Source organism: Corvus cornix, chromosome 19, assembly GCF_000738735.6.
Source record: "Corvus cornix cornix isolate S_Up_H32 chromosome 19, ASM73873v5, whole genome shotgun sequence".
NCBI classification, from domain to species: Eukaryota; Metazoa; Chordata; class Aves; order Passeriformes; family Corvidae; genus Corvus; species Corvus cornix.
Window position 1 is genome coordinate 8,121,372 of NC_046348.1, and position 17,021 is coordinate 8,138,392.

Here is a 17,021-nt window from a genome sequence, read left to right on the forward strand (position 1 = left end):
ATTAAACAGGAGAAAAGCCAAATGTAAGCATCAATTCTGTGTAAAAGGGTCTATTTGAAGAGCCGTTAAGAAAAAAACTTTAAAAATCAGCACAGTGTCTTTCAGGGGAGTTCAGGGAGACTTTCAGATGTCACTTAACTTTCAAATGTTTCCTTTAGTGAGGGCTGAGCTGTTTTCCTTAAGTATTTCCATGACACTCTGTATGAAAAACATTCTTTCACTATAAAATTTGAAGGAGGGGAGTACAAGGCTGTTCAATGTGATTTTTAATTCATGTTGGCCCAATGAGCTTCTAATTAGTACCTGCCCTTCCAAGGAGACCCCGTTGTTCTGGATGTGCTGTTTCCCTCTCACGTGTGCTTATCCAGAATGTCACATCTGAGGGTCTGAGACAATGAATTTTTGTAACAAAATAAAACATTCAACCTAACAGTTGGATCAAAAGCCAGGAGGTGAGGGTTGGATTCCCATCCTGACTTTGCAGCTCGCTCAGTTTCAAGGAAGGTAAGTCCCTGTGCCTGGAAATCATTTCAGCCTCCAAACAAGGTCTGGTCCTTCATCTGCTCACAAATCTGCAATGTACAGTGTGAATACCTGGAAAGGTCAGGAGTATTATTTGGAAATAAACCAACAGCAGTAATTAGGAATATTAGGAATACTCCAGGACAGACACACAGTGTGGCACTTCTAATTGTTGATGCAGTCTGAGTTGCATCCATATTTTAACAGGTTTGTTCGGTTTTTAAAATATAAGTGCTCTGTCCTCCACACAGACACAGACAGTGAGTAACCACTGCTAAGCTACAGAAATTGTTGGGATTTTGGGTGACACCCCTGGTGCAGCTCAGAGGCTCCTTCAGCATTCACTTCATGCTTTGCTCTTCCAGAAAATGACTGCAGGAATCTTCTTTAAATGCTGCTGCCATGGAGGGGTGGGGGATGCCTGGCAGCTGGGCAGTGTTCCTGGATATACAATTCATACCTTTTCCTCCTGTTCACCCTATAAACACGCAGCCTTTCCTCCTCTGCCACGGGATCCTCCAGAACCCCATCCCACTGGAGGCTTTGGCTCAGCTGAGCACAGAGACCTTCCTCTGCTCCACTAGAACCCAAAATGCTGCAGGTTGATGCTACAGCCTTGTTTATTTTTGCATCTTCCTGATTCTCCTCTGCAGTGTTTTGGGCTGAGTCAGGGTTCCTCCCAGGAGCTGGGATTTGAAGCGCTGGAGGGCAGTGGGCCCGCTGCTTTCTGCTTTTGTGGTGCTGGTTTTCTGTTAAAATGATAAATGCTGTTAGCAAAAAGGTGAGTGGTGCCTCTGAGGCTTTCCTGCTTATTTCATAAACCAAAAATGAAATGAGGCAACTGCTTGCTGTGCCTTAGTAAAAAGCCCAAATCTACAGGAAAAATAGTAATGGCCAAAAAATCTGATTTTTAAGTAGGAAATACCTATTTTTCCGATTGGCCAACACAGGGATTGTCACAGCTGTAAAATGTATTTATTGAGGCTGTTAATGCATTAATAGCACTTCTGCACTGGCATCAGGTTTACCGTGTTTGCCTGACTCAATTAAAGCAGGAAATTGATTCTGAGTTGTTGGGGATTTTTTAAAAGCCGTTATCCATTAATACAGAGAGCCACGTGATTTTAATTCTTTTTAATAGTAGGATTTCTGGAAACTTTCAGGCATCTTTTATACTGAGAAACTGGAGATGAATGGAATTTTTCCTTTACACAGAAGATTTTTGGAAATAACCCTTCCCTTTTCTGTAGTTTTACCAACCACTCACCCCCACTGATAGATCAGCGCTGTGACCCACACCTGTGGGAGCGTGAATATTTAAATATCAATATTAAATATTTACAGCATCCCAAATCCCCGGCAGTTCATGGAATTCTCTACTCCCTGGCAGGTGCCTTATGCCTCCTACTGCTTATTCGCTGTAGTTACATGCGCTCCATCTCCGGGATGCATTTGTAGCTGTGCAGGAAAATCTGTGTATGAGCAGGGCTCAGGGGAAGGTTTTAAAGCACCATCGGCGGTTTCCTGGGAAGAGTTGGTTTTTCTCACCTGCCCTCGTGCTGATGATGGTGGCACTCCTGCGTGGTGGCTTCTTCCTCCGTGGTGGCTTCGTGCCAGGTGCTGGTGCTGGAGGGGATCCCGGGTCCCGCCGCCTCCTGCCCACATCCCTCTCCTGCCCAAGGAGAATGGCGCTGGAATGGCCTCCCCGAGCTGCCACCGAGCCTGGCAGGGAGCAGGGGAAGGAAATTCAGCAGCCCTGGCATGGCCTCCCCCCTGTCTGGGACCCCTCTCCATCTTCCTTTCCTCTGTCCCTTCCCTCTCCATCTCCCCCCCCCAACCCCTTTCCTTCTTCCTCACCTTCCCCCTCCACCTCTCCTCCCTCCAGCCTTTTCCCCTCCATCCCAGCGCCTTCCCTCCGCCCTTCCCTCCCCGCAGCTCCGGCGAGATCTCCAGGGCAGCGGTGGCACAGGGACAAGCCCGGACTGGCCTCTTTGTCACCGGGTGCTGCGGGTGGCCTGTCCCCTGTCCCCTGTCCCCTGTCCCTTGTCCCCTGTCCCCTGTCCCTTGTCCCCTGTCCCCTGTCCCCTGTCCCCTTGTTCCCTGTCCCTTGTCCCAGGCAGTGCAGCCCCGAGGTGCCGCAGGGTTTGCAGGGGAAGCACCAAACCCCAAATCATCGCAGGGAGAGCAGCTCCCACCCCTTCCTAACACCTCAGCCCTGTAAATCAAGGTGCTGAGGGAAACCTCTCTCCCTTCCTTCCCCTTCCCCTTTCCCAGTTTGCCTTTTCCTTTCCCTCCCTCTCCACCTTTACTCCCACCAGAGTCATGAGAGCACAGTTTCTGAGGCAGCAACATCTCTCCTGAGGTTTTTGGGGCTGGTGCAGCCCTGCCCTTGCTGCTGGGTGTTGGTGGGAAGTGCTGTAAGACCCTCACAGCGAGGGAGATCAGCACATCTCCTCCAGAGGTGAAATTCATTCCTCAGAACTCCAGGAACAGCTGCTGAAGACACGTTCCTCTTCCTCCCTGGGATTAACATGTGGTTTAATCCTTTTTGGGTGTTTTCTTCTCCTCCCCGCCTGCTTCTTTTCTCCTGATCTGTTCAGATGTGGCGCTGGTGGTGGCACTGGGACAGGTGATGGTGGCATCAGACTCCTGCTCCTGCCACCGATGGTCTCATTCCCAGGCAGCAGCAGCAGCAGCAGGGGCTGGCAGTGATGGTGATCACTGATGCTGGACAGCAGCCAGAAGGTCCCCAAAGCCTGCCTGTGGATAAAAGGGATGGTGATACGGGGCAAAAGACAAGGAAAACGGCGGCAGCAGTGATGAGGTGTAAATAATTCATCCAGACTGGGAAGGGAGAGTGGTGTTTTTGGAGAGCAGCTGAGGGAAGGGGATTACTTGTTGCTAATGACAAGTGGTGGTTGTTGTTAATTTTATTATGATAAAACCTGACTCGCCAGCCAAAATTAGAGCCCAGTGGGAGCTGCTGGCCTGAGCTGCCTGTGAAGAAAATCATCTCCTGACAGCTTTTCCCTGGAATGCCAGGACAGGTAGGACCAATGTTCTCCTGCTTAACTGCCCTTTCTGCTGCTGCAGAAGGCTGGCACTTGGAGTGGCCCTGGCAGCAATTATGTTATTCTTGAAGGGCATCATCTCCAGGCAAATCCTGATGCACTTGTTGACTTTGAATGCAACTACACTGAGAATTTCCTCTAAATTTTCCAATTTATTCCCAAATGTGCATCATTTTCCCATGCCACAGAAGCACAGAAGGTGTGTATAGATCTACACACAGGCTTGTGAAACGGTGTTGTGTGTGCTGCAGGCTCAATGGGAACAAGGAAAGGAGAATTAGACCTGAGCCTTGCCCAGGCAAGCAAAATGTGGATCAGAACTGGGAATTTTCCTTTAAAACATTTAAAAAGCAGCAGATTTTGCTATGAAGCATCAATATTCTTCCAGCGTTTGCTTTGTCTTGTACATCCTTGAGCAGGTGTGCTCTGTAAACAAGACCTTTTTTGGTTTAGATTAGGGACGGAATCATTGACCTTTTTATTAAGAAAAGGTAATTAGAGGGACGAACACAAATTGAATCAGAGGATTGCAATCAGAGCACCAGCTTGGAGAAAAGCCCTGCGCCTCCTGCTGTGAATTGTGAAGCAGCTGAACCGAGCTGGGGCAGTCAGGGAGATAGGGAAGCAGTGCCAGCTCCTTGCCAGTTGTCAGCCTGTTTTCCTGGGGAATGGTCGTTCAGAGACAAGGATCCAGCCAGTTTGGCCACCTGGTGCTTAAAATAGCTCATAATGAGCATTATTATTGAGTATTTACACTTTAATTGTCCACCTGAAGCCCTCATGCAAATGCTGGGCAGACTGTGACAATCCTCACCCGAAGGAGGCTGTGGTTCACCAGGGGTGAGAGCCAAGCCGTGGGAAGCAGCTCCAGCAGTGCCACACCTCAGCTCTGATCAGAGAACAGGAGCCCGGACCCTGCTCACCAGCCCAGTGTCCAAACTGGGAATCACTTCCTGGAGCACTCCAGGGCTGTTCCAGCTTGGGTCATTCTGCTGTACAACAAAGCTGCTTCTAATCACTTGTGGTTCCTCTGCAGGACACCCCAGCCACGAGCTGAACCTCTCCAAAAAGCTGCTCTTTATTTTCCGTTCCTTGCGGAACGTCCCAGCCTGAGGTGACACAGGAGAGGTTCCCTGAGTGCTGGGCTGGGAGGAGAAGGGATCAGCTCAGGGCACCCACGGTGCCCCGCTCAGCAGCACGGGTGAGCCTGCAGGAGGAGGTTGTTATCCCTTATTGTCCTTGTCAGGGGGATATTTAAAATCTCTGGCAGCTGCGATCTGGTGAATAATTCAGTGAAACCCATCATCGATAAAAGAGAGGCTTTGAAGGGTTCTTTGGGTGGAACTGGAAGTGCCTGCCTTCTGAGAAACGAGTCTATTAAAAACTGACTTGGTGCTTTTGAAGATAAAACCCATATTTAGCCTTTAAAAATTTTTAATGTAATGTCATATTTATTCTCCGTAGCCCCCAGCTACCAAGGCCCAGCCTTGCAGGCAGACTCTGAAGCATCTGTGTGGGGACCCTGACAAGCAAATTCAACAGCAGGATGGATGCAGGCTCTGAGATGTGTGTCATTTCCCTGCCAGCACAGCTGGTTAAATAAGGTCATTTATCTTTTTCCTGAAGTTGGCTGAACCGTGTGTTTAATTTATTTATATTATTGACTGTGTGGAAGAACTACCCTGGTGTGAAATGTCATCATCAAGTGCTGTCTTCCACAGAACTGCGGGCTCTGCATTCATGCAAAATGCATCCTCTGATGTATTTTTCAACAGTTGCCTGAACCAAAAAGAAAAATATGTGCTAAGACTTGAACTTGATTCATGTGGAAGGTGGCTGAGGGTCCCTCAGCTTTTCCTGAGGGCTGGTGGATGTGTGGAGGTGAAAGGGTTTACAGAGGCTCCAGATTTCTCAAGAGCAGACTCTGAACAGGCAGTGGAGACACAATTTATTTTCTCTTCCGTTCTCTTTTCCCTCTCTCTCTCTTTTCCCCCATCCCTTCCTGTCACACGGCAAATTTACTCACAGCATCAGCTGGACATTTAGACAGTAATGAGCCCAAATTCCTGTGTTCTGGGACAAAGGAATAATTATGTTCCTGTGAATTGCTGTTGACTCACCAGAGGATCCCTTCACAAAACCAAATTGTGCTGCTGTTACCAGCAAATGTCTGTTACTGGAATTGCTCAGCAGATTTGGGCTCAGTTTTAACAGGTCTGAGCTCCCCGTGGTTGTCCCAGGCCTGGCACGTGGCCTTGTTTTGTTCTTGGTGTGAACATTTTTTAAACCCCTGCAAATTGTTGGGGTTGGGATTTTGTTTGTTTGTTTCTTGTGTGGATTTTGGGTTGGTTTTTGGTGGTTTTTTTTTTTTTTTGCTTTGGGGTTTTTGTTTGAGGTTTTTTTTGGTTGTTGGAGGGTTTGTTTTGTTTGTGTGGGTGTGTGGTTTGTTTGGTTGGGTTGTTTGTTTCATTTTTGTTTCAGGTGGGTTCTTCTGTCGTTATTATTTTGGGAAACTTTTTGTCTGGTCTTTCTGGGGTTGTTTTGGTATCACCTTTCCTTGTTTATAGTTGGGTATATTTTTCCTGTGGGTTCTTACTCTGTTTTGGGATGCACATCTGGCAGTACCCACCACCCAGAAAAGGTCCTGCACATCTGGCTGTGCCCACATCCCCGTTAGCCTTTCCTAGAGCACATCTTACTATGCCCACAGCCCCGTTCTTCTCTTGACCAACATCTGGCAGTGCTTGGAACTCCACAGAGGTCCCAGTGCACATCTGGCGGTGCCCGCATCCTCTCCAGCCTCTCCCAGCGCACATCTGGCGGTGCCCGCATCCCCTCCAGCCTCTCCCAGCGCACATCTGGCGGTGCCCGCGTTCCCTCCAGCCTCTCCCAGCGCACATCTGGCGGTGCCCAGCGCCGCTCGGGGCCGCTCGGTGGCCAGCAGGGGACGCGCGGAGGGCGGGCGGGGGCGGGCGCAGGTGCGGCTCCGTTTCCGCCTCGTCCCGCCGGGGCAGCGGCTCCGCGGAGCGGCCGCGACTGAGGCCGGAGCGCAGGTGGGTGCGGGGGGCAGCGGCTCGGCTTTGCTCGGCTGAGCTGAGCCTAACTCGGCTCGGCTTGGGGCGCTCCGGGCGGAGTTGGAGCTGAGTTTCAGCGCTCGGCGCGCACCGGCTGTCGGGCACCTGTAGGAAAAGCGCCGTGCCCGGGATCCGTGGGTTCTGGGAATGGGGAGCAGCTTGGAGGGGCCCGGGGCACCCACAGCCGGGGCTCCACGGGTGGGAGAGTTCCCGGAAAGGCTGCGGAGAGCGCTCCGGGAGCAGCTGGGTGATCGCCGGGATGTGTCCTGGGAGCCTGGGCTCTTCAAGGGAATGAGCTGTAAGGGGCAAAGATGTGGAGGGAAACCAGCCGGAGGTGGGAGGTGAAAGCCATGTGGGAAAGTTACCAGCCACGTCCTGCTTTTGGGAGCTGCTGTTGGGCTTGCGCGGGTTGTGAGGTGGGGGAAGCCACGTGCATTCCGTGGAAGATGGCGTGTCCTGATTTTTGGGCGCTCTGGGATGATGGGTGTTGTATGTGCGGGTAACAACGTCATGCTGTGCCCACCCTCGGGGTTTCTGGGGTGCTGCAGGTTGGCTCAGGTGCTCTCCAGCACCTGGTCAAAGTCCACGGCTTTCGTTCTGCTCATAGCAACGATGACCAGGGCGATAAAAACCTTGGAGTGGCCACGGTTGTGGTGTTGTTCAAAAGATGCCTAAAACCAGTATTATGCCTTGAGGATGCTGAGAAAAGTTATTCCATCTTCCAGATGTGCTGGCAGGCCTGTGGCTCAGAGGAGAGGGAATTTTTGGCGAGGCCTGGCTGCTCAGCAGAGCTTCTCCACTGGCCACGAGCTGTTCTTTTCCTGGTTCACCCGAGGTTACCCGTGAAACTCCCTGGCACGTGGCTCTTCTGCAGGGGATTCCTTGACAAACGCTGGCCTGTGCTCAGCATTTCCCTCTGTCCGATTCTTTCTAAGAAACTTGATGCTTCTCTGGAGGCTGGGAGATGCCACACGCCAGCCTCGGGCCTCCCGAGCTTTTTAGCGTATCAGAATAATGAAATGAGTTTCTCTAATTGGCCATTTAGATGCTAATTTGCTTCTCCCAGGCCTATGCCAGATCAACCTGCCCCAGAACGAGAGTCAGAGAGAGCCTGCTGTCTTCATGAATTATTCACTTTGCATAACGCACCTGCCTGGCTGGGGATCAGGAGGAAATGGGTCCAAAGTCTGATAAATAAAGATACACCTTGGCAGGTGGAACAGTGCTGGCTTTCCTCCCCGGCATCAAGGGGTGCTGGGAGGCTGCTTTGCTTTGGCAAAACCTGTTTTTTTTTTCACAACTCACCATATCTCAAGTAGCCACACTAACAAGTGCCTCTCGTCAATAAAGGATTGTTGGTGCTGGATGTCGGCTTTCCTGCAGAGCTGATTTTATCTTCCCACTCACAGGACTGGCATGGATCTCCAGGGCATTGTATTTTAAAAGCTCTTTATAAATTCCTTCTTAAAAGCAGTTTGGCTTCTTATTGCTGCTGCCGGGATTGGGAAGCAGCTCTGGTGGGTAGGAAACTTCTTGGTTTTCCCCCCAAACCTCATCCTCACACAGTTCTTTGCCAGCTTGGCCGTACACCATGAGGACACCTCCCAGCTGGTGTTTAATTTGGGCTGGGCCAACCAGAATGAGGATCTGAATGAGGTCGTCCCCATTTTGCTGGCTTAGACTGGGCTTTCATGGGGGGACAGACTGGGGAAAGTCTGTCTGATTGAGTCCTTAAGCTGCTGTCCCAAAGCTTTGTGGTGTTTGCTTGGGTGACGTGTTTTGGCTTGGGCTGCAGAGCTGCAAGTCAAGCCTGATCACAGTGGCTTCCCTGTGTCTCTTGGCTCCCCATGTGCTGCTGAGGGTTCATAAGGAATAGCAAAAGGCTGCTCCTCAGCCATGCCCAGGTGTCTCTCTGCCTGGCAGAGGTGCTGGGGATCTCCTGGCTCTGCTGTGCTCGTGCTTGCTGCCTGCTTAGCCCTTATAAAATCATTTTACAGCATTTTATTGGTGCCTCCAGCAGGCTCCTGCTGGAGGGGCTGACAGACTGCTGGATGTGGGTGTGAATGAGCAGTTCAAAGTGGTTTGTGTGTGAGAAGAACTTCTCTGAAGCCCTGATTCAGCCTTGCTCTGGCTCCACTTGGCCAGACCATCAAAGCCAAGTGCGCATCTTCCGCACGCTCCTACGGCCCCCAGGGCTTTTCTGCCACTTCAAACCAGCCATGTGCTTTGAAATACAGCCGTGGGGCTTTAAAACACGAGGGGGAGAGCGGTGTCTGGAGCAAATAACCTTTCCCTGCTGTGTCTGGGAGGAAAAGGGACCGGCTGGTGGGCTGGGTTAACCTTATCAGTGCCTGCCACTCATTTACCCTCTGTCATGGCAACACGAGCAAACACTCACTCAGTTGCCAAGGTTCCCCAGGGATAATGGGGTCTGGCAGGAGCAGGGAGTGATTACACTGCTTCCTTTGAGGGAGCAGCCGCTGGAAGGGAAAAACGGGCCAGCAGGTACCTGGGAATCCTGGGGGAGGTGACGCCCCAGGAGCAGGTGAGGTAATTGCACCGGCACAGCACGGCTTGGGAATTGGGAGCTTGGCTCTAGCTGACTGTTTAGTTTTGATTTTTTTTAAATGAAGTATTTAAAAAAAAATTGTCTAATTAATTTCCTATGAAAACAAATTAATCTAGGCACAAGCTGCTCAGCTGAAATAACCAGGCAAAGGAAAGCTGACTTTCAGGCCTCCTCATGGGCCTGGGTAGGACGTTTTTGTATTTGCAGGGCTCTGAGGAATTGATGCTTCGTGGGCACCCGTAATGAGCTGGTGCAGGCTGTGCTGTCACTGCATGAGGAGGTTTTTCTGCTGCCATGGGTGCCCCAGTGTCAACCCTTCAGCTTTAAGTTTGATGTAGTCAAGGTAAAGTCAACATGTCTGAGGTGGAGGAGTGGGGAAGGGACTTGGTGTAGTGAGATGATGCTGAAAAAGCAAGCTGGTAAATTCGGGGCAGGAAAAGGTTGAGCTGTTAAATACAGAGCTGCAGGCTTGGTCAGGCCCTGCATGATCCAGGAATCTCTGGAGGCTGGGAGGGTGATCTGGATAAGCATTGCTGTGTTGTGCTTTGCTCTTATATTTTTCTTTAAGCATCTGCTCTGGCAGCTGGTGAGGTGGCAAGTATGACCTGCTGTGTCTGTGCTCAGTTATTGAGGTACAATACATGATGTCCATGTTGATGTTCTGCTGAGAAAACCTGGCTTCCTTCTCAGACATTCTTTGAAGAGCACCGTGTCCGAGGGCTGTGTCTGCCTGCCATTGTTCCCTTTGCTCAGGCCCCACTGGAAGGCTTCTCCCTCCCAGACTGAAGTCATGTTCTCAGTTCTGGTTGCCAGAGTACAACTCTTATCGTGGAGACAGCAGACAGAGCCACGTCAGAGCTGCAGGCAGGGATGTGCTCGGTTCTGCATCCTCCAGGATGCTCCTGGCCCCACATGAAGGGTTGGCTCTGCAGGGCAGCGCTCCTCCCCCGTGCCAAGGGCAGCCAGGTGGACTCAGATTTAATGAGGTTTTGTTTCACATGACTTCCTCCATCACAGGAAAGGAATGAACAGGTGGAGTGGTTTTAAAGCAGGTCACAGAATATCGATAAGAGCTCCCCTTTGAATTCTGAATTCGGGTAAAACGCAGAATCTTGGAGTGGGAGGTTTTCTTTCTGTGACACTCAGTGCTTGTGCTTTGCTGTCAAACTGTGTGCAGGGCACTTGCAGGTGGGCCAGGAGCTGTGGATTTCTCTTGCTCTCTCACTGGTAGAGACTGGCTGCTTCTACCCCTCAGTAGTTTGTTGAGAGGAGAGGAAGACAGGGAGGGGATGGCTCGGTGCTTACGAGTATTTCTGAGACAGAATGCAGGACTGCACGAGGGGGATGTTTCACCACAGCCCATGGAAATGACTCCCCAGGCTGGCGTGGTGTTGCTGTCTGGGAGTTCCTGGTTTCCCTGTACTGCTTGTCCTGTACTGAGATAAGAGGGAAGATGCTTCACGGCTTCCACTCCTCTGGCGTCATTCCCATGCCCATGAGAGACAGTCCTTTCCCTCCAGTCCTGCTTTCCCCCCAGCAGACTGTGCCCTGCAGTCCCATTCCTGTTTCCTTCTCCAAGGTGTGTCCCCACCAGGCTTCTTCCAGAGGCAAAGGTGCAAAGGCAGCAGCTCCCATCAGAGCAGACGGCACATCCCGGTGCTGCCGAAAGACAACGCTCCTGTAAATATTTCAGGGAATAATCTCTCTGAAGGCTCTTTTGGGATCTGATGGTTCTTCAGGCTGTGCTTTGTTTGCCTTCTCTCTTTGCAGATGCTGCTCAGGGAACGGTGGAGGACAGAAAGCGTATGCTGAGTAACAAGAGGCAAAAGACCATGACATTGCTTGTTTTTGTTCAGTCACGCTGAGCAAAGCTCACTGTGCTGTGAGGCTGGAGAATGCCTCGAAGCATCTCCTGAGAAAAATGCTCAGCTCATGTGCTCTATTCTGACTCGCCTTCAGCTCTGGTAGAGCAGATAAAGCTCTGTTGAGGAGGGACAGATGCTTCCAGCACAGCTTTTGCCACCCTGGAAGCACAGCTGCTGGCAGAGCAAACTCTTCTGCCCTGGCTGTGCTGTGGGGCTCAGCTCCAGCTTTTATTCCAAAGACCCCCCAGCCACCACAGGCTGCTTGCCTGGAGCCCTGCGTGGACACAGAGTGTGGGCTGTGCTATTCTTCAGGTGTTCCTGAGTGAGAGGGAGGAATACATGGTGCAGCTGAAGAGTAATTTAATATATGCATTTGTGTGGGGGGCTACATGTGCATATAATCCTGTAACCACACATCACAGGCTTGGGAAATCTCTGGAAAATCCCAGGTCAGCCATTCTGTGTGAAATTGTAGCTTCTCTCTGCTTCTAACCCAGGCCTGAGGGCGGGAGCTTCTGTGTTCCTTTGCTGTTCATGCCTGATTGCTCCCCGGTGTGTGAAAAGGCTGTAGGATGTGTGTGGGGAAGGTGTTCTCAGTGTTCTCTCCTCGCTTGAGATGGTGAGGCAGATTAAAAGAGCAGGAGGTGTTCTGGGACCGAATGGAAATGCAAATCCAGTGTGTGGCACTGAGCAGAGCGGGGAGAGCAGTCGGTGCCAGGGTTCAAGGATTTCTTTTAGGGACGGTCTCTTTCAAAAGCCATCACCTTGACTAACGCAGTAAAGGTTTAAAAAATCACGTGTGACACTTCTGTCTGTCCTTCCTTCAGCCCTGTTTCCTGCAGCTTTCCCATCTCCTCCATGCCTCACTTTGCTGAACAGTCAGTGCTGTTCTGAGCCTTCACCCTTTTCACACACATTTCTCCTCTTCCCTCCTGCCTGTTGCAAGCACTGCATTTTCAGATTCTTCCCCAGAAACTGGATGTTCAGAGAGGAGGGAACTGGTTCCTTGTTTGTAACTCTGGGGGCTGAGGTGGGGTTTGGCAGGAGGGAGCTGTCAGTTCTGTGCCACAGGTCGGCGTTTCTGTGCTGGGGGATGTGTGAGCTCAGCACAGGAGGGAGAGTTTGATGTGTGAGGGGGCCAAGGCCATCAGGCTGTGCCTGGCACAGCAGCACAGAGCTCTGCGTGGCAGCAGCAGATAGCAGGGGTAGGTACAGCCCTGCTGCATGAGCGTGCTGGGGTTTGAGACTGGGAAAAGTGTTTGCTTGGGAACTCCAGCACAGCTGGCAGGTGATACACCCTGCCTGCCGTTGTATCTGACTGCTGGGTGCCAACCAGCATTAAACACCTTATCTCTGCCCAGCAGGTACAGTTTCAAAGCTGGCGAGTGTCTGTGCTGGGGACAAGTATTAATACCTGGAAATTCATGCATTAGGGCTTGTGAGACACTCACTCTGCTGGAGAGCAAATCCAGCTGGTTAAAAGCTCTCTACATCAAGTCGAGTTTAGCATCCATTGAAATCTTTTGGCTGTACCTGTCCCTGGGTGCTTTCCATTCATCTGAGCTGCTGATAGGACTCAGAACTCCTCAGCTGCGGAGTCTCTTCAGAGGATGTTTCTCCCAGGAGCATCTGGAAGTTGGTTCTTGCTGCCTTTTCTGATCAGTTCAGTGGAATTTTCATTTCACAAGGAATCACTGGCGTGACCATGGTGGGGACAGGAGCCACAGCAGATCTGCTGCAAGAGGTGCTGTCTTAAGCATCAGAGAATGCAAACAAGCTGCTATTGTAGGCTGGAGTTATAAATATCAGGCTATTATGGAGGCAGTTTTAATGAAGGAAATGACTTGCCACTATTCATGCTGATTGTCGCGTGGGTTTTTGTTTGTTACCCCATTAAGAGGTTAAAAAAAAAGGCAACTGCAGCTTCTTTGTGTCCTTTGGAGTGGCTTTCTCTGTCAGAACTGCAGCGCTGGGGCTCTGGAGGTGGGGAGGCAGAGATTATTCTCACAGACAACGCTTTTCTCTAGTTTGAAATGAAAAATCAGGACTGACAAAGAGTGTCTGGCTTTTTTTTTTTTTTTTTGAGAGTATACCATAAAATCTAAACTTCCAGCCTTGCCTTCAAGGTACTTGGAGGTATGAGGTATTTATTGGCTTGTATTTTATGAGGATGATGATGGTATGTTTTTCTCTCTGTCTGTGGGTGAGAGTCTGTGTGCTGGCAGATCTCTTCTGTTTGCTTTGCTGCAAGAGTGGCTGCTGTTCGCTTCTTTCAGGTGTGACCCTGCCACCCCTCCCCAGGCTGGGGCCATGGCTGACATGATTTTTGGCAGCGGGACGGGCCCCTGGGTTTGCCCCAACGACCGGCAGCTGGCCCTGCGAGCCAAGTGAGTGCTCCCCACCCTCCTCCTCCTCTTCCACTCTCAGCTCTGCTCTGCCAGCTTTCCTGGTGTCTCTGTGCAGCGCTGGGCTCTTGGCCTCATCCTGCACCCATGGCAGTCCATCCCACAGCCCTCCCCTGGGTGATAGGAAGAGCTTGGAGGCAGCCTCAGATCTCTGCGGCACCCTAAATATAATTGATAGCATCCCCCAGCTGCCAGCACCTTTTTGTTTTAGGAACTTGTCATTTGATCTCATCTTCCCCTGAAGCTAAAATTACTGCATAACCTAAAGACTAAAAGGGTGGGGATGAGTCAAGCACTAGAGCTGCATTTTTCTTGGATGCTTTCCTTCCCTGGCAGCGGGGTCTGTGCCACCTCTGCTCTTGCCTGAGCCCCTGGGCTCAGCTGCTGCTGCAGAGGGTGAGAAAATAGGGGAACACCCCATGTTTTGAGGGAGCTGCCTGGCTGGGGGCAGTGCACTCCCCTGGCACTTCCCCAGCCTGCAGAAAGCCTCAGCAAGACAGCTTTGCCCGAGGATGCGTTCTCCTTGCAGCCATAAGTTTATCCAGTGACCTCCAAACCCCTCCTGAATGGTAATTAATTAATTGAGCTGTGAAAGCTCCTGCCTGTCGCCAAGTGAGCCAAGGAGAAACATCAGCTGCTGCATGTGAGGCACAGAGGGTTTGCTGAAGTCCTCGTGTGAACCTGGGCTGGACCAAGGGAGGATGTTGCCAAATTTGTATTTCTAGGCATGCCCAGCGATTTGTGTGTTTGAACTGAGGGCATTAGGGATGTGGGACCTTCCAGGGAGGAGGGTGCAGGTGATCCCTGTGTTTGGGAGTCTGCTCTTGGCATTTGTGGTGCCAAGGGTGCCAGCGAGGGTGTCCCCAGGAGAGGCAGCCCAAGGGGCGCTGCTTCTCTTCATGGGCAAACAGGAATGGGGGCTCGGAGTGGGAAAATACAAACTGGAGCAGAAAGGGAGGTGAGAGGGCAAGGAGAGACAGCACAGCACTTGGTGCTGTTGGAAATGTGGTCAGAGAGAGGAGACTCCTGCTTTGGGCTTTAGTCATGGAACTGACTTCCCTGAGGGGACCCTCACGTGGGTCTGTGCCGGGGCAGCTTCGGTCTGTGGGGCAGGGCAGGGGTTTTGTGCTTTCCTTCCTTTCCCAGCTGAGTCCTGCCCTCCACCCCCTCCCACAGGCTCCAGACGGGCTGGTCGGTGCACACATTCCAGACTGAGAAGCAGAGGAAGATGCAGGCTCTGAGCCCGAAGGAGCTTGAGGTCATCCTGGGAGTCATCCGCAAGGCAGAGAGATTGGACATGGTGGAGCAGCAGCGCATCGGGTACGGTCACGTTCATTGTCCCCTTCCCTCCCAAGGAAAGGTCAGCACAGACAGGAGTGGCTCTCCCAGCTGCCTGAGCTCAGCCTCCATCACTCAGAGCATCCCTTAGGTCAGTGATTTTCCCCTCCCATGCTGCTTGTTTGGAGGTGACGACCATTGGGGAGGATGTCATGTTTTCCCTCTCTCTGAAGTCTTTTCATGCCTTCTTTGAGCCTTGGGGATTGCTGAGGCTGCAGCCCTGACACAGTCCCTGGAAAATGCAGGCAGTGCTGAGGCAGTGGCTCTGGAAGAGGCAGAGAAGGTGCTGGGCTGGTGCACGGGTGGCTCAGGATCACTGCTGGCAGTGCAGTCAGGTTTTCCCTTGTCCGCACCAGGCCCCTGGGATTTTGCCTGGAGCAGAGAATGAGTTTATGTTCTAGTTGGCTGAGCCCTCTGGATGGGGTTTGCTAGCTTGAATTATTTAATTTACAGACAACCTTTTGCTGCTGCAGGTTCCTGTTTGTGCTCAGTCCTGCTGGAGGTCTGGCCTGAGCTGTGTCTGTGATCGTCCTACACTGAGTGCCTTTAAAGCCGAGGAGTTGGGCAGCCCTGCAGCATTTCCAGCAGTGTTTGTGTTCATGAGACAGGAAACCCCTGGGACTCCCAGCCCATGGCCAGCAGGCCCAGCTTCCTGCTTCTCTGCTTCCCTGTGCAGCGCTCATTAGCGAGGGCTAATGAGAAGTGACAGCGATGTTTTTGTGATAAATGGGGCACCCCAGCAGCGGCCAGTGACCCTGAGCTGCAGCAAGTGCTACCCTTGCAGCTCCCATGGTGAAGCATTCTCTGAAATGCCTTTGTTCACTCCCAGGAGTTCTTTTGTGCTGGAGTCCAAGTTGAGGGTCATAAATCCAGTAATGATGGCTGGGTCTGGCTGTGCAGCCTGACCTCCCCACCACGGGCAGTACCTCCTTCAAACAGCCCTTGCTTTGCTCTCGGAATGGGCCCTTCCTGGTGGATGGGACATTAGCACTAATGAGAATGGGATTCATGGATAGCAGGATCGCTTCCTGCTGGTGCTGCTGCTGATAAATGGCCTGGCTGCTGCTGTCCCCCTCTACAGATGGAGGCCTGAAGGTTGCCAAGCAGTGATCTCATGGCAGAGCAACCTTGCTCTGCATGCTCTCCACACCCTGCATCCTAATTGCTTCTCCCGCCTTCCTCCCCTCTCCTAGCCTTGCTGTTGCAGACATTGTGCATGCCTATGTGCTTCCTGTCCTCCAAATGGGCTGTGGAACAGAGCAGGGAGCAGTTACTGGCACTCCTGTGCCATAGCCAGGCTCATTTTGGTCTTTGGACTTCAGTCTGGTCTTCCTGCTTCTGATGGGACGTGGGCACGGCAGTGCCTGCTGTGCTGCTTTCAGGGAGATGGAAAAATGGAGAGGGCTTGGCAGGTTTAACTCCTTTGCCTTCTCCCAGTGCTTTTTGACTTGCCCTGGTCTGAGCACTTAAAGCTTTTCCTGCAGTGCTGTGACTGCTGCTCTTCCTCTTGCCCACAGGCGCCTGGTGGAGAGGCTGGAGAACATGAGGAAGAACGCGATGGGGAACGGCCTCTCGCAGTGCCTGCTCTGTGGGGAGATGCTGGGGCTGCTGGGCAGCTCCTCTGTCTTCTGCCAGGACTGCAAAAAGGTGGGTTTGGTGACACGTGCCTGTTCCTGGCAGCAGAGCTCTCTAGGAAATGCCACCAGGCCCCTTGGAAGCTGGAGAGCTCTGCAGGGTTAACTGATTTTATTCTCATTGGTGCTGTCAGACCATCGAGTTTTCTCTTGCAGCCCGGGGATAGTAAGAGATTCCTCAGGATCCTGAAGTGCCTGAGGTGCACTCAGTGCTGGGATGGGCTGTGCCAGCCCCCTCTGCATCTCCCAGCTGGGGTTTGCAGAGTGGGACAAGGGGCAGAAATGTGCAGCCATCAGAGGTAACTCACAACAGAGCCTGTGAGCATTGCTGCTACTCACTGCAAGGTTTGCCCTGAGACCTTCCAAGAGGGCTCAAGTCCATCCTCAAGCTCCAAACCAGTGTAAGTTTTCCAGCCCTGTTCCTCAGGGACTGCCTGTGTTGTGTGCATTGTTGACAGGGAGAGCCCTGCTCTGCCAGCAGCCCAGGGATGACTCCTGCTGCTCTTGGCTCCACAGCCAAGGGGTTAATCTGTATTGCTGTGG

General features: G+C 51.8%; 1 protein-coding gene across 7 annotated transcripts in view; it reads left to right on the forward strand.

Annotated features, from left to right (window-relative positions):
* Positions 1–6,570: 6,570 nt before the first annotated feature.
* The window catches only part of RPH3AL (rabphilin 3A like (without C2 domains)), a 32,641-nt gene continuing 22,190 nt past the window's right edge, over positions 6,571–17,021 (forward strand). For 3 of the 7 annotated variants that reach the window (XM_039562937.1, XM_039562941.1, XM_039562940.1), the window contains exons 1-4: positions 6,571–6,646; positions 13,378–13,488; positions 14,683–14,826; positions 16,362–16,491. In XM_039562937.1, the coding sequence (XP_039418871.1) occupies positions 13,412–13,488; positions 14,683–14,826; positions 16,362–16,491 (351 nt within the window). In that variant the 5' untranslated portion in view covers positions 6,571–6,646; positions 13,378–13,411. Of the gene's footprint in view, positions 6,647–6,912; positions 9,218–9,443; positions 9,580–13,377; positions 13,489–14,682; positions 14,827–16,361; positions 16,492–17,021 lie in introns of those variants that run through there. The other 4 variants (XM_039562938.1, XM_010402357.4, XM_039562939.1 and 1 more) reach the window with 4 other exon arrangements.